Here is a 13,341-nt window from a genome sequence, read left to right as displayed (position 1 = left end):
ACGAATGAACAGATAATTACAGTGTAACTGATAATCACATCATTTAAACAATAAGCCTATAATTTTATCACTGATTGAGATAGAGTGGAAGTGTGGTGATGGGCATGTGAAAAGGAGGCAAGGAGGATTTTGCTGCTCCTTTTTCCATCATCTTCCCCTCCAGGGAAGGCCCCCTGAGACCTCTGTTACTAAGTAGCTTAGGTGGATACAACTGGTTTTTGGTTTTTTAACTTGATAATGTTATTTATTTTTTGACAATGTTATTTAAAATAAAATTAATTATCTCATTCTCATAGATATGAACTCAAACAGTATTGATACATATTGTCACCGTCCTTTTAATAAGCATATGAAGAAGCTTCTGTGAAAGTTTACGTGGGCTGTTCTGTTTTTGTTTTTATTTTTTTTTAAAGATTTATTTATTTTAGAAAGCACTCACGTGAGTAGGTGGAAGAACAGAAGGAGAGAATCTTCCAGCAGACTCCCCGCTGAGTGTGGAGCCTGCCGTGAGGCTTGATCACAAGACCCTTGAAATCATGACCTGAGCTGAAACCAACAGTCAGACACTTAACTGTCTCAGCCACCCAGGTGCCCCTATATGGGCTGTTCTAAGATCAGTAAATCATTGGATAGGAGATTGGCCTCATATTCTGTCTCCACCCAAGTCCTGTGACTTTTGTCAACTCAGCCACTTTCCCAGTTGTAGTAAATGAATAAATTCATTGGGCATCTTCCATGTGCTAGTTGCTAGAAGTACAAAAAAGGTATCTCAGGGACAGACCTTCTTCCACACTGCTGAAGAAGGTCTGAACATTGATTTTTCTCTTCTGTCCACAGGGGAGTCAATGGCAACACCCCCTTAACATTCCAGAGGAATCAATCTAGAGACTCAAAAATCTCCATATTTGCAAGTATCATTATGACATGTGATTCATCCAAAATAGAGAATATCAGAGCTGTGAGTGGTGGTTATGGGCACATTTCATTGCCCACGGCCTTTCCAGGGAACTCTTATATGGCTTAGCAAAACTCTTAAAACCATTGAATGTGAATTTGGTAATGGCAAAGGTCTTTGTAAGATGATAATAAATATGTACAAGTAACACAAATAGGTTTGCAACCTATAATGTGTGCCATGCACTTGCCAGTCTGAGTATTTGGTATGTATTTAATCATAGGAGGAATGTACTATAATTACTTTTTTAAAAATTTTATTTTTTAAGTAACCTCTACTCCCATCGTGGGGCTCGAATTCAGTCCCAAGATCTAAGTCGTATGCTGTACTGACAGAGCCAGCCAGATGCCCCTGTAATTACATTTATTTTATAAATAACAAAACCAGGGCATAAAAGGGTGAGTCACTTGCCCAAGGTCCCATGGCTAGTATGGTGGAGCAGGGATCTGAACCCAAGCTATATGGCTCCAGGGTGTGTGCTCCTAACCACTGCTCCGCATAAGTGACGGACTCACAGGTGTCTTTGCACACTGTATACTGCCATACCTCTCAAAAAGGTGGGGTCATGTCTGCATCAGTAGTAGATCTGTAGTGTCTGTATCTGCATCTGTTGATTTCCCAATGAGGCAGTATGCTGTTTGGCACATCGTAGGTGCTTGTTCAATATTTGGGAATTCAGTGAGTCACCTACCTTTCAGATGACTAGTAGAGAGAAAGGCAGTCATTCTGTAAGATTTATTGGGAGCACAGGAATAAAAGCAGTCACGCGGATGACCCAAACCCAGGGCTTCATCTTTTGCCTTGTTTCTCACTGCAGCCTTGTGGGGATTAACTACTTGTCAGCAGAACTCTGGGAGAACAGAGTTCCAAGTCTGTCCACAGCAATCTGGCCTTCATCCCCCAGCAAGGAGAGTTCTGTGTGTAGAGTAGCCTTGTCTTTTCCCACGACATTGTGCTTCACCTGAGTGGAAGTCCTCACCTGTTCTTCTTTTTCTGTGAACAAGTGATAATGCAGGTGTCCTACCAGAGTAACTTTGTTCTGTGAACCCCTCTCCAAATGTGGAGATGGTGTGTGGGGCCCCTTTCTCCTACTCCTGAGAACTGCGGGAAGAACTTTGAATTGGTTGGCACGTTCTGTTCTTCAGCTGTGAATAAGAATTGCCCTAGAAGAAAGTTCGAAGGTAATGTTACTCTCCCTCTTCCCACTGCTGAAAAAATGATCTACATCTGAATTTCTCAGATTGAGTATATTTATGTATTGCCTTCCAAAGTAGAGGAATAATCTTTCTCAAGTGGGGAAGAAATTCCCTATGACTGTTTTGGGGGGGACTGTTAATCATTTTGGTATTTTGTTATAGTTTCTTTCACACCTTATGAGGAGAACAACTCTGTTAGAGCTCTAAATCCCTAGCACTGAAGAGCTCTTCTTTGGGGAATGCCTTCTGTAAGTAGGACTTAGTCCATGTTTCAGGAAGCTCCCTTTGTGGGCTCGTGTGTATCACTGCATGATGCTGTTTCCCTTCTTTTGTTTCATAATAGCAGGTGTCTCTCCTCACTGATGGTATCCCCAATAGATAATTGTTGAATGCATAGAACAAATTGCCCTTTGAGGGATTTGGGCTTTACCTAAGGATGTTCAGAGGGTGTTCCCATAATACCTGAAAAAATAAATATCCAAGTCCTACCAAAGTTGAAGTTGATATGTGCTAAACGAATTGTCAAGACCACAGAGCTACAGGAGGCCAACGGAGAGTCTTTGTATCATCTCAGCTGGGCCTGGGAGAAGGGGTTGGAAGTGAAGACTAAGGGAGAGCAGAGAGGAAAGACCCACAGATGATTGACTTAAAAACAAAGCCACAGGATTGACTCCATTGGTTTAGAAGACTGTTCTTCTCCAGCAGTGGTTAAAATAGTACTTCTTAATTAACTGGTGGCACCCAAGGAGTGGGAGATTGGGCACTTCTCTTTTAACCTATCTAATCTTTGTAGTAAGGAAAATTGATTATTGCAACATTTAAAATCCACCCCCCCACACATTGAACACTACACCAGAGTGAAGCTGTTCAGCTTTCTTTAACCATGGAGCTAACCCAAAGCCATCCTTTGTAGTGCATATTAGTGCCCTAATTTTGCAGTTATTTATCCAAAGCCCCAAGTAGGACTGTGTTCTCTCTCTACATGTGTGATGTATGGTAAACAACATGATTGTGTCAGAGTTTGTTATGCCTTTAGAATGGAGGCTAGAAAGTATGGAAATTCTACAGGAAAAAAGAATAAGCATAGGGCGCCTGGGTGGCTCATTGGGTTGGGCAACTGCCTTCGGCTAAGGTCATGATCCCAGAGTCCGGGGATTGAGTCCCACATTGGGCTCCCAGCTCCATGGGGAGTCTGCTTCTCCCTCTGACCTTCTCCCCTCTCATGCTCTCTCTCACTCACTCTCTCTCTCAAATAAATACATAAAATCTTTTAACACAAAAGAATAAGCATAGATTTGTGCATTGGCAGAGTGACAATACCACTATTGATATGGCAGATACTTTCTCTTGAGCCAAGATTTAATCCAGACTTGTCATTTATTTAAATGTGAGCATTCTAAAGGAATTCTCTTGTCAGTTTACTTTCATATCTGAAGGCTTGCTAGTACTTAGATATTCTTCCCCTTATGGTCTTTATGACAGTTTTTATATTTTATATTTTAACATTTCTGAGCAAGGTATGGTTTATGTTCCTCCTCTCATTGCGGAGCTGATTTTTTCCAACCTAGAAAAACCTTTTTAAATTCAGGAAAGAGTGTTGTGACTACCAAATTAAAGCACTGTTTAATTTTTCGTGTTATTGGCAGTCAGCTTGAAGAATGTTCCCATGCCTGCCTAACACAAGTTGACTGTTAAAGAGATGAGTGGGTAGGAGAAGAGAAAGTAGAGGGAGATTTCATCCTGACCCCCTTGTAGCTCGTCAGCTCAGTTGACTCAGTTTTACGTGAACTATGACAAGTCAAAGAATAAATAAAACCAGATGTGATGAGGAAGTTATGCTAAACAGTAGTTAATTGTCTGCAGTAAACACATCTGTAAGCCAAAAGCCATGTCTGACTTGACTGATTTTGCAGGAAAGGGAGTTATCACAGCAAGCTGCCTGCTGCCTGCTGCCTACTGCCATCACCTTAGCAGCAGGAAGAGCCAATACTTGACCCTAGAGATCTTTACTACTTACCTGTGAGTTTAGGAAATTAACTTTCTTTACTATAGTAAATTTTTAAATGTCTTTTAAAACAGATTTGCCCTAAGATCTTAATACTTTTCAGTTGCTGAACAACCTTCCAGCTTTCTCCTGCTGCAGATACAAATAGCCAAGATGATAGCGTTTGCACTCTTAGTGAGACCGAAAACTCGTCTTGAGAGCTACGGTGGAAGAACTTTCTATGCCATCTCTCATTAACCCCAGCACCCTTCTGTTGTCACCACCACCCCATCCCCCACCATTCTCTCACATTTTGTGGTGCCTCTTGGGAGCCAAATGGAAAGCGGGGGGTGCAACTGATTTGCTTAAAGCTTAGTGTGGTGTCTTTTTTCAGACAAGCCTCCAGCAAACTCTTTGATAGTAGATCAAAGAGCACAGTAATGCTTATTTAACCTCACACAGATGATTCACCTGGTCATACCCCTCCTGGAGGGAGCTGACAGATGGACTTTCCACATGAGCAGGGCTGTCTTCGGAGGATGCTGTTTTTGCCCTTTTGTGTTCTGCTTACATCAGTGTGTCCAGGTTTCTGCATTTCATTCTGTGGTGGTTGCAATGTTTCTCTTGTGTTCAGGCCTAAGGCACTCCTCAGTCCTGTAATTCTTAGTATGTGTGGCAGGAACTTGCCCCAGGACACAGAATTAATATTTGATTCGGGGTGCCTGGGTGGCTCAGTCAGTTAAGTGTCTGCCTTCAGCTCAGGTCATGATCTCAGGTCCTGGATTGAGTCCCACATCATTGGGCTCCCTGCTCAGTGGAGAGTCTGCTTCTCGCTCTCCATCTGCCCTTCCCTGCCCCACCCCCGCTCTCTCTCTCTCTCAAGTGAATAAATCTCTTAAAAAAATATTTGATTCGGGCGCCTGGGTGGCTCAGTGGGTTAAGCCTCTGCCTTTGGCTCAGGTCATGATCCCAGAGTCCTGGAATCAAGTCCCGCATTGGGCTCTTTGCTCAGCAGGGAGCCTTCTTCCTCCTCCTCTCTCTCTCTCTCTCTCTCTCTCTCTCTCTCTGCCTACTTGTGATCTCTCTCTGTCAAATAAATAAAATCTTAAAAAAAAATATTTGATTCGGATATGGGTATGCTGAACTCTCACACCCTCTTATAATCTAGGGTAATTTAAGAGAGTGACCAGACCCCGTTAATTAATTTTCTTAGTGAGATACTTATAGTGAGGCACAATTATAATAGTCGCATGGTTACCACAAACACTCCAGAATTTGATAGTGGTAAGTGGCTTGCAACTAAGAGTATCCTTTGAAAAATGTGCATAAAAGAGGAAGATCTATTCTTTTTCTTTTTTAGGGGGGGTGGAGGGGCAGAGGAAGAGAGAGACTCTTAAGCAGACTCCACGCTCAGTGTGGAGCCCAGGACAGGGCTTGAGATCATGACCTGAGCTGAAATCCAGAGGGGCATGCTTAACCGACTGAGCCCCTCAGTCTATTCTAATTTACTTGCCTCTGATTTCTACCCTTATCCCATTTTTATTGTCATTATTTTTTCTCTGTGGCCTGTGAATGAACTAATGAATACTTTGAATACTGTCACAGAATTTTTTTTCCCAACAGATCCTGTTGCTTCCCATCATGACCTGTAACTCTGAGAAGCCCTGTAGGTTGAGTGGGCATCAGAGATTTAGGGTTACGGAGGCTGGGGAGGCAATGCTTGGCCTGGTGTCAGTGTGAACTGGTTCCTGGGAGGTGCTGACCACCCCCTTTTCCTGTCTCTGTGGAGAACCAGCCAGATCAAAGAATAGCTTATTCTTTTGCTTCATTTAGGACCCGAGCTCCTCTACCATGGGCCCAGTGCCTGGGCTTGGTCCCTGCTAGTACAATTGTACGGAGCAGCTGTGTTCCCACTTGGCCCAGCTTGCCCAAGCTGCCAGTAGGGTGACTTGGATTACTGAGAAGGGGTGTTTCTGGCCCACGGGCAGCCTGGCAGAGGGGGGACTGCAACCGTCCGGCCGCCCACAGACCTGGCAGTACAGTTGAATGTCTTGCGCAAAGTGGGTCATATCGTTCTCATGATTGCAGACCACTAGGCAAAGAGTCAAGGGTTTTTCCAGGGCTGTTTGCCTCTCCTGTTCCGTTAAAGAAGTATAAAAGAGTAGAGCTGGGCCCATAGACCTCTCAGCAAGTGCCCGATTCACCCAGCAGGGTGGGCCGGCCCTGCCTGGCTGTGAAGAATTCATTTGCTGAGACCTTTTGTACTGTTCCTGTGGCTCAGCAAGGGAGGTGAAGAAGAAAAAGGGCATGGTGCTGGCAAGCAGCCTACAGCCAGGAGGATGAGGGGACGGTGGCAGTGAGAGCAATTAAGCTTTGGCATCTTCTGTTCCCAGCCTTTTGGCCACGTGCTCTCTGCAAGCTGTGCCATGTGGTTGCTTTCTGTGGCCCACCACCGAGCGAGCTCCGGGTGCCAGGCAGGGAGTGGGGGCCAGAAGACCTCTCGCGTTGCTGCCATCCGCTACCCCTCTCCCCCAGCCTAGCCTGTGGCCTTTGAACATGCCATGCACGTGCTGGCGTTGGGGTCCCTGCATTCGCCTGTCCCTCTAACTGGAATGCTCTTTGCCTTGATGTTCTGTCTGTTCAGGTGTCTGCTGTCCAGTGCCCTTGTACTGGACAGGGCGCCCTTGTACATTTTCCAAAGTGGATCCTGTTCCATGACCCCACCCCCGACCCCTGCTGTATTACTTTCTTGCTGATAGTCCTTTTACATAACAGATTCTGTACGTGTGTGTTTCTCCACCAGCGTGGAGTTTTGTCTTGTTCCTGCTGCGTCCTTCAGGACCTGTGTGCCTGGCACGTAGAGGGCGCTTGGTAAGTGCACGGTGGGAGTGAAAAAGTGGATACATGGTACGGACGGATGCCAGATACGTGGCTGGCCAGACAGAAACGTGAGCTGATGCTGGGTAAATAATGAAAGTAAACCTTTGACGACAGTTTCTTGGTAACCTGGGTAAAAACAAACACCTGCGTCTGACAGGATTACCGTACACGTCCAGCTGTGGGTGTGATAGAGGGAAAGTTTGGGGGGAACCTTTCACATGGCAGAGTCCAGCCCAGAATCAGGCCTGTGGTTCACAGACCAGCACTCCACTGAGTCAGGACCTGTGTGCCAGGGACCGTCTCTGCCCGTGCTTTCACCCCCTTCCCCGTGGATATTTCAGGAGTAACACACTCCTCTCTTACTATTCGCCACGTATGTTCTTGCGGAGAATGTTTTGCTAGCTGTTTCATGTGTTCCTAAGTTTGATTGTGAGAAGTTCTGCCAACCCAAGACAGGAATTCTCACGTGAAGAAGAAATGCAGTCTAGAACAGATGTGCTGTTACAGAGAAAATCACATGTTGTGTGTGCTTTTGTAGAGATGTTCCATCTCAGAGAGTCACAGGAGTGCTCCTGGGCCTGCCAGCTTCCTCAGGGCCTCTGTTCAAGATGGGTTTAGACTGGGGTTGCTCAGACAGATGGCTTGTCACAGAATTCTTGAATATCTCCAAATACTAAATTTCACAGTTTCTTCTGGTAACCTGCTGCTGGCTTCAAGATTCTTGGACTGAAATTTTACCTTATGTTTAATCAAGCTGCTTTTCTGTTGCTGTGATGTTAGTCTAGATTCTCAAACTGAACGCTGTCCTAGACATTGTTCTTAACAATGATGGGTCGTTATACCAGTTCCTGGGCCTCATTTTTTCCAAGACCACTCATGTTCTCTCTACCTCCCAACTCTTCCCACAGGTCTGTTCCCTGTCATGTTTGACTTTTTTTTTTCCCTACTTGTTTCCATCTTTTCTATATCCTCCTTACATTAAAAAAAAAAAAAAACAAAAAAAAACAAAAAAAAACAAAAAAAAAAAAACCTGGTTACAGCCCCTCTGGAAGGTCTCTTGGTTAAAATTTAGAATGATTCCCTTGTCAGGTCTTTCCCTCATGCTAGATCCCATGTTACTGTTACTTGAATGGTGTCTCGACAGCTTATTAGTATTAAGTACACAGCTTGTTGTAGTATGCACCGTTCTAACACCCACTCATTCGCTGGATGAGCTTGGTTTTGTTTTCAGTTTATAGCCCCTGGCTTCCTTCTGCCCTGTGAATGTCGAGTTTGTTCTAGGTTTCTAGGTATGCTCCTTTGTGTCTGTCCCTGCTCAGCAACACTCTGTACACAGTAGGTGCTTGGTATTTCTGAATCTAATCACTACATTCATTTCAGCCTTGTTTTCCTTGATTAATGCCTCCTATTAACAGCTCCTCTCTCAGGTGGTGCTATCAGCTCACCCATCTTCAGTTGCTGTCCCCCTTGAAGGGGACATTGTAGGTGGGTTGTCATGCTGACTAGGGGCTCACTGATGGCATTGAGTACACAGGGACCAGGGACAGAAGGCCAGCAGTGCCCCTGCTGAGAAGCACGAGCAGCCATAGATGGTAGTATCCCTCATGGAGTTGAACCTGTTGCGGATCTACAGCAGGAAACCTTTATTGAGGCCTTACTGCATACCTGGCACTGCTCTAGGGATCTAATGTGTATTAAATCATTTGATCTTCTTGACCTTTGAGGCAGTTACTTTACATTTGCCACCATTTTACAGAAGAGAGGTAAAATAACATGTCCAAAGTCATATTGCTAGTAAGTGGACAAAATGGATTTCAGACCTAGGTGGTCTTGGGGCACTGGGTGGCTCATTTGGTTAAGCATCTGCCTTCGGTTATGCTCAGGGTCCTGGGGTTCTGGGATTGAGCCCCACATCTGGCTCCCTACTCATCAGGGAGTCTGCTTCTCTCTCTCCCTCTGCCACTCCCCCCTGGCTCATGCATGAGCATATACTCTATCTCAAAAATAAATGAAATCTTAAGAGAAAAAAAAAAAAGTGGTATGATGAAGAGCCCAGCACTTACCCACCTAATCACCTGCCAGCCTGTTATCCTGTATACCTGCTCTCAGCCCCTTTGTGCTTAATAGCTGATTTTTATATGTGTAATATGATCCATTCGTAAGCTATACATTCATTAAGTAAAAGCAGGATCTAGATTTAAAATGTTTTGGAAGAAGGTGGATTTGTCCCTGGTGGGCAGCTTGTCCATCAGTGACTCAGTGCAGTAGTCGAGGTGTTCATAACCTTGTTCCTCCTTGTGCCTGTTTGCTTTTGATTGGGGATGAAGGGGACCTCGTGACCTCCATATACATGGTCCACCATCCATCACAGATAAAGTTAAATTTTATTAGAATGATCTCAATTTCACAAAAACATGGTGTTTGTTCTAGGTGATTTTCAGTAGATGACGAAAAAAAAATAATTAGATACAGTTAAATTATTTTCCAGCTGCTAGACTTTGAATAAAGCATCCTTAAATGGATGGCATCCTTTTTAAGAGGAATTCTGCTTAGGAAATGTAAAGCTTAACCAATTCTCAAGATTCTCTAGAATTTCTGTCCCCTGAAGAGGTTCAGTTTTGGGCAGGAAAATGAATCAACCAGAATGGTCTTAGGAATACAGTATATTAAAAAGCTGTTTAATTTGCAGGATTTCAGAAGTGACCTAGTACTGTGGTTGTGTATAATTGTTGGAACTTGGATGTGTGGAGGTTGGTGGCTTCCTGGTTTCCAGCCATGGGTTGAGGGAGTTAGTACCTTTCCTGCGCACCCCACTCCCCACCCCCAACCCATGGTGGGAGGGGCAGGTGTGAGAAGAGAACCGTGGTAACTACTACTTTCTAAGTGTTCTTGGTGGTCTCTGTCTCACTGACAGCTGGATTGACACAGTTGTAACTACTAGAGTCCATGGATGAAGGGAAGTTTATCCATGAAATTAGCCAAAGAGCACACATACTTCAGTGCAGTAAGCCAAGAAAGAGAAGTATCATTAAATGATTAACAGCTTACTTTAGTTAATAAAACCAATTTTGCCTTTGCCCTTGGAAAGTAAAATATTTGTGGTTAATTCTGTGAAGAGTAAATGTATGCCTTCTAACTTTAATATAGAAAATAGTCTGTATTTGAAAAGATACTTAGCTGTACTGTAAATGTATATCTTAAATGGGAAATGCAGGGAGCTATAAAATCTTAGAAATGAAGGTAAATCTGTAACTACTGATAGACTATATTTCCAAGATGTTTTAAGTGAAAGCAAGCAATATTTACTCCTTAATATAACATTGTTTTCTCTTTGCTCACTGTAACCTCCACAGTAAGAATATATTTTATATCACAACATATATCAACATACTTATGTGATACAATAACACTAAAGATTTATGAAAATACTCATTCTCACTAGAGGCAGAGCACTCTGATTAATATTATTGTAATTACTTTCTAATGCTAAGTTGACCTAATCATCTAGTAATGGATTGAAATCCACAACTGTAAAAAAAAAATTGGCATGACCCCTTTTGTGCTCAGAAGAGAAAAGTCTTGCGGTATGTCCAAGAAATGTTACCATAGGTTCCTTCTGACAGTGGGGCTTTGGGATTGTGGTTGGAGGGAAGTGATGAGATTTTTTTTTTTTTTTTTACCATGGACATGAAATATTTTTAAATAATAATTAATGAAGATAGCAAGCAGAGGACTCCATCTCCTCACTGTGGCCTTCCTTTCTCCAGCATGGCTCTTCCTGTCTTGGCTACAGTCTTACCTCAAGCTCTGGTTCCTGCCCAGATGGGATCTTCTCCCGTCTGCCGCCTTTTTCAGTCCAGTTCCACTCTTCTCCCCACTGAGATTCCAGCTTCACGGAAAGCATTTTTATGGAACTGCGAAAAGAAGTTCAGAAAACTGGCACTTCATTTATAAAGTGAATTCACGGGATTCTGTCTTTCCTTTGGTTTTCAAATTAGACACAGCACACAAGTTACTTTGGGAATTAAAAAAAAGTTTCAGCATAACCTTGTCTGTAGCATGTTCTTTGAAAAGGATTTGTTCTTGTTCTTTTATGAAAAAGCACTGTATAAAAAGCATTTTGAGTAGAGATTAATCAATGTCTGTTTTTCTTAATAGGTTTTAAAATGGAAAATTTTGATGCATCACGTAGTACCTATTTCAAGGCATTGCTAGGCCCCCGAGGTAAGGTGGTTTTGGTTTTGCTCCCCTCCCCTTATGGATACTTATAAATATTGCATGAACAGGTTCTAGAAAACATTAGCATCTTCTATGATAAAACTAACGCTTTGTCCTGGATAACAAGGGGCTTAGAGAAGTCCTGTGATGATGGTCCTGAAGTGGTACAGTGTCCCTGGCTATCAGAGCAGACAGCTGCTGACTGTAGCTGGGGGTTCAGATTATGCTAGAAAGCTTGCAGCCCGGGAATGCTGCAGATTTCACCATCACTGGTGGAACGTTTTCCTCAGTTCTTGGAAGTCTGCAGCTGAGACTGGTTTCCAAAGTGCACTGCTGGAGTAGTTTAAAACTTGTCCCTTTGTACAATTTTAAAGGCTTATTAATGTCCTTTTATGTTGTGTCACATCAATGGGTAAATATATACACCTGACCTCACTTTTTTGTACTTCATCATTTGTTTCCTCTTAGGAAGTAAATCAGCTCCATATTGCTCTCTTTGAATGTCATCTGTAATGTCTCGTGATGTATCTATAAAGAAGGAACTTTTTAGGTTCACAGAGTCATTTAAAAAATTGCAAGAAGCTTTTAAATAGATGAAAAGATTCAGTTTCACTTCTGATTTTTTCAAGTACAAAAGAAAACAGCGAAAGGAATTCAGTCTCTTAGCATGGTAGAAGTGAAATGTGTTTGATAGCAGTGATGATGTGGGAAAAGAGTCTACCTGGTATGACCTCTCTGAAGGGTAATTGTGTCTTCCATTGAAATAAAAAAGCACATGCCCTTTGACTCAGCTATTTGACTCCTGAGCCTTCATCCTAGAATTTGTCTTAATCAGATATGCGAAGATAAGAATAAGGATGTTCTCTGCAGCATTGCTTGACAAGACTGGGAATAATCTAGGTGCCCATCAGGAGGGAGCAGGTTGAGTCAATTAGTGTATAGCCAAATGAGAAAAACAAGTTAGATCATCTTGTATATTTACTTGTGTTGAGATGATGTCTTATTTCAACATTATGGGTCAAAAGAATCCAATTTTAAACAGCTGAAACAATAATAAACATGACCAAGGTTGAGCAACTCCTGAGTTATTTCAGGGACCCAGGACACTTGTTCTTGTCATTTTCTACTTTGTATTCTCAGTATATCAGCAGTTGTGTACCTAGAAAAGTCCCTCTACCTTTCATGGCTGCAGAAGCCACAGGTGGCACCTGCTAAGAGAAGGAAAACATGTGATCGCTTGCATAAATTTGAGAATAAGGAAACTCTTCCCCAGCACCTTTCACCCAACTGCCATTTCCTCAGAGCTCCATGGCCACAATTGTTTCACATGCCCGTGTCTGAACAAGTCAGCACAGGGTGGCAGAGACTACCAGGGTTGGCTCGAGCCCTGGGGACTCCCTGCCTAGAGCTACAGTGGGGCTGGAAGTACTGGAAGTATTCGGCAGTATAGAAAGAGGTTGCACATATGGCATATGGCCTTATGAAATTTAAAAAGCAAGGTGTAAAATAGAACATTAAGTGAAAGGAAATGGGAGGAGGTTTCTGCGTGTGCATTTACTGCTTGTGATCTATGTGTGCACACAAACATATGTAGCAGTCTATTGTTAGTTGCTAAATGGGAACTTGTTTTCTCACAGTTGATAGCCAGGGCCCAGAGTTGAGAACACAAGGCATTAAGAACCTCCTCCTTAAGTCCACTGGGACCACCTTAGCCTAAGTAATAGGGGGAGGATGGAGGGCATCTCCCTCTAAAGCCATGGGAGGAGCACTATAGAGAGACACTGGATGAATTTAGAACGTCTGCAAGAAAGGAGACTGACAACCTGTTCTCCAGCTGGATGGCTGCTTTTCCTGCAAGATCAAGAGAAAAAGTATTGGGAAAGGTAGCAGGATGGCCCAGTCAGGAGGTCAAAGCAGGGACAGAGACTGTCCTTACTAGCTGCTGCTTCTCTGAAGATGGAGGCAAAACGTACATGCGCCTCTGAGCTCCAGAGTAGGTGACCTTGGAGGGGAGAGAAGACTGAGGAGTGATAGGTTTTGGGGGGTTCATCAAAGCAGCATGCCGAGGGGAATGTGCTGCACAGATGGCTTCCTGGGCATCGGTCACA

The 13,341-nt window shown here is 43.4% G+C and overlaps 1 protein-coding gene across 2 annotated transcripts in view; it reads left to right on the top strand.

The window, feature by feature from the left end:
• Nucleotides 1-13,341, top strand: part of ELOVL5 (ELOVL fatty acid elongase 5) — a 66,833-nt gene that overhangs the window by 34,340 nt on the left and 19,152 nt on the right. The window contains exons 2-3 of one of the 2 annotated variants that reach the window (XM_080805839.1): nucleotides 6,939-7,006; nucleotides 11,174-11,239. In XM_080805839.1, the coding sequence (XP_080661965.1) occupies nucleotides 11,182-11,239 (58 nt within the window). In that variant the 5' untranslated portion in view covers nucleotides 6,939-7,006; nucleotides 11,174-11,181. The remainder of the gene's footprint in view (nucleotides 1-6,938; nucleotides 7,007-11,173; nucleotides 11,240-13,341) is intronic. The other variant, XM_080805840.1, reaches the window with a different exon arrangement.

This window comes from Martes martes, assembly GCF_963455335.1.
Source record: "Martes martes genome assembly, chromosome: 6".
Lineage (NCBI taxonomy): Eukaryota > Metazoa > Chordata > Mammalia > Carnivora > Mustelidae > Martes > Martes martes.
This window is presented reverse-complemented; position numbering and strand designations above follow the sequence as displayed.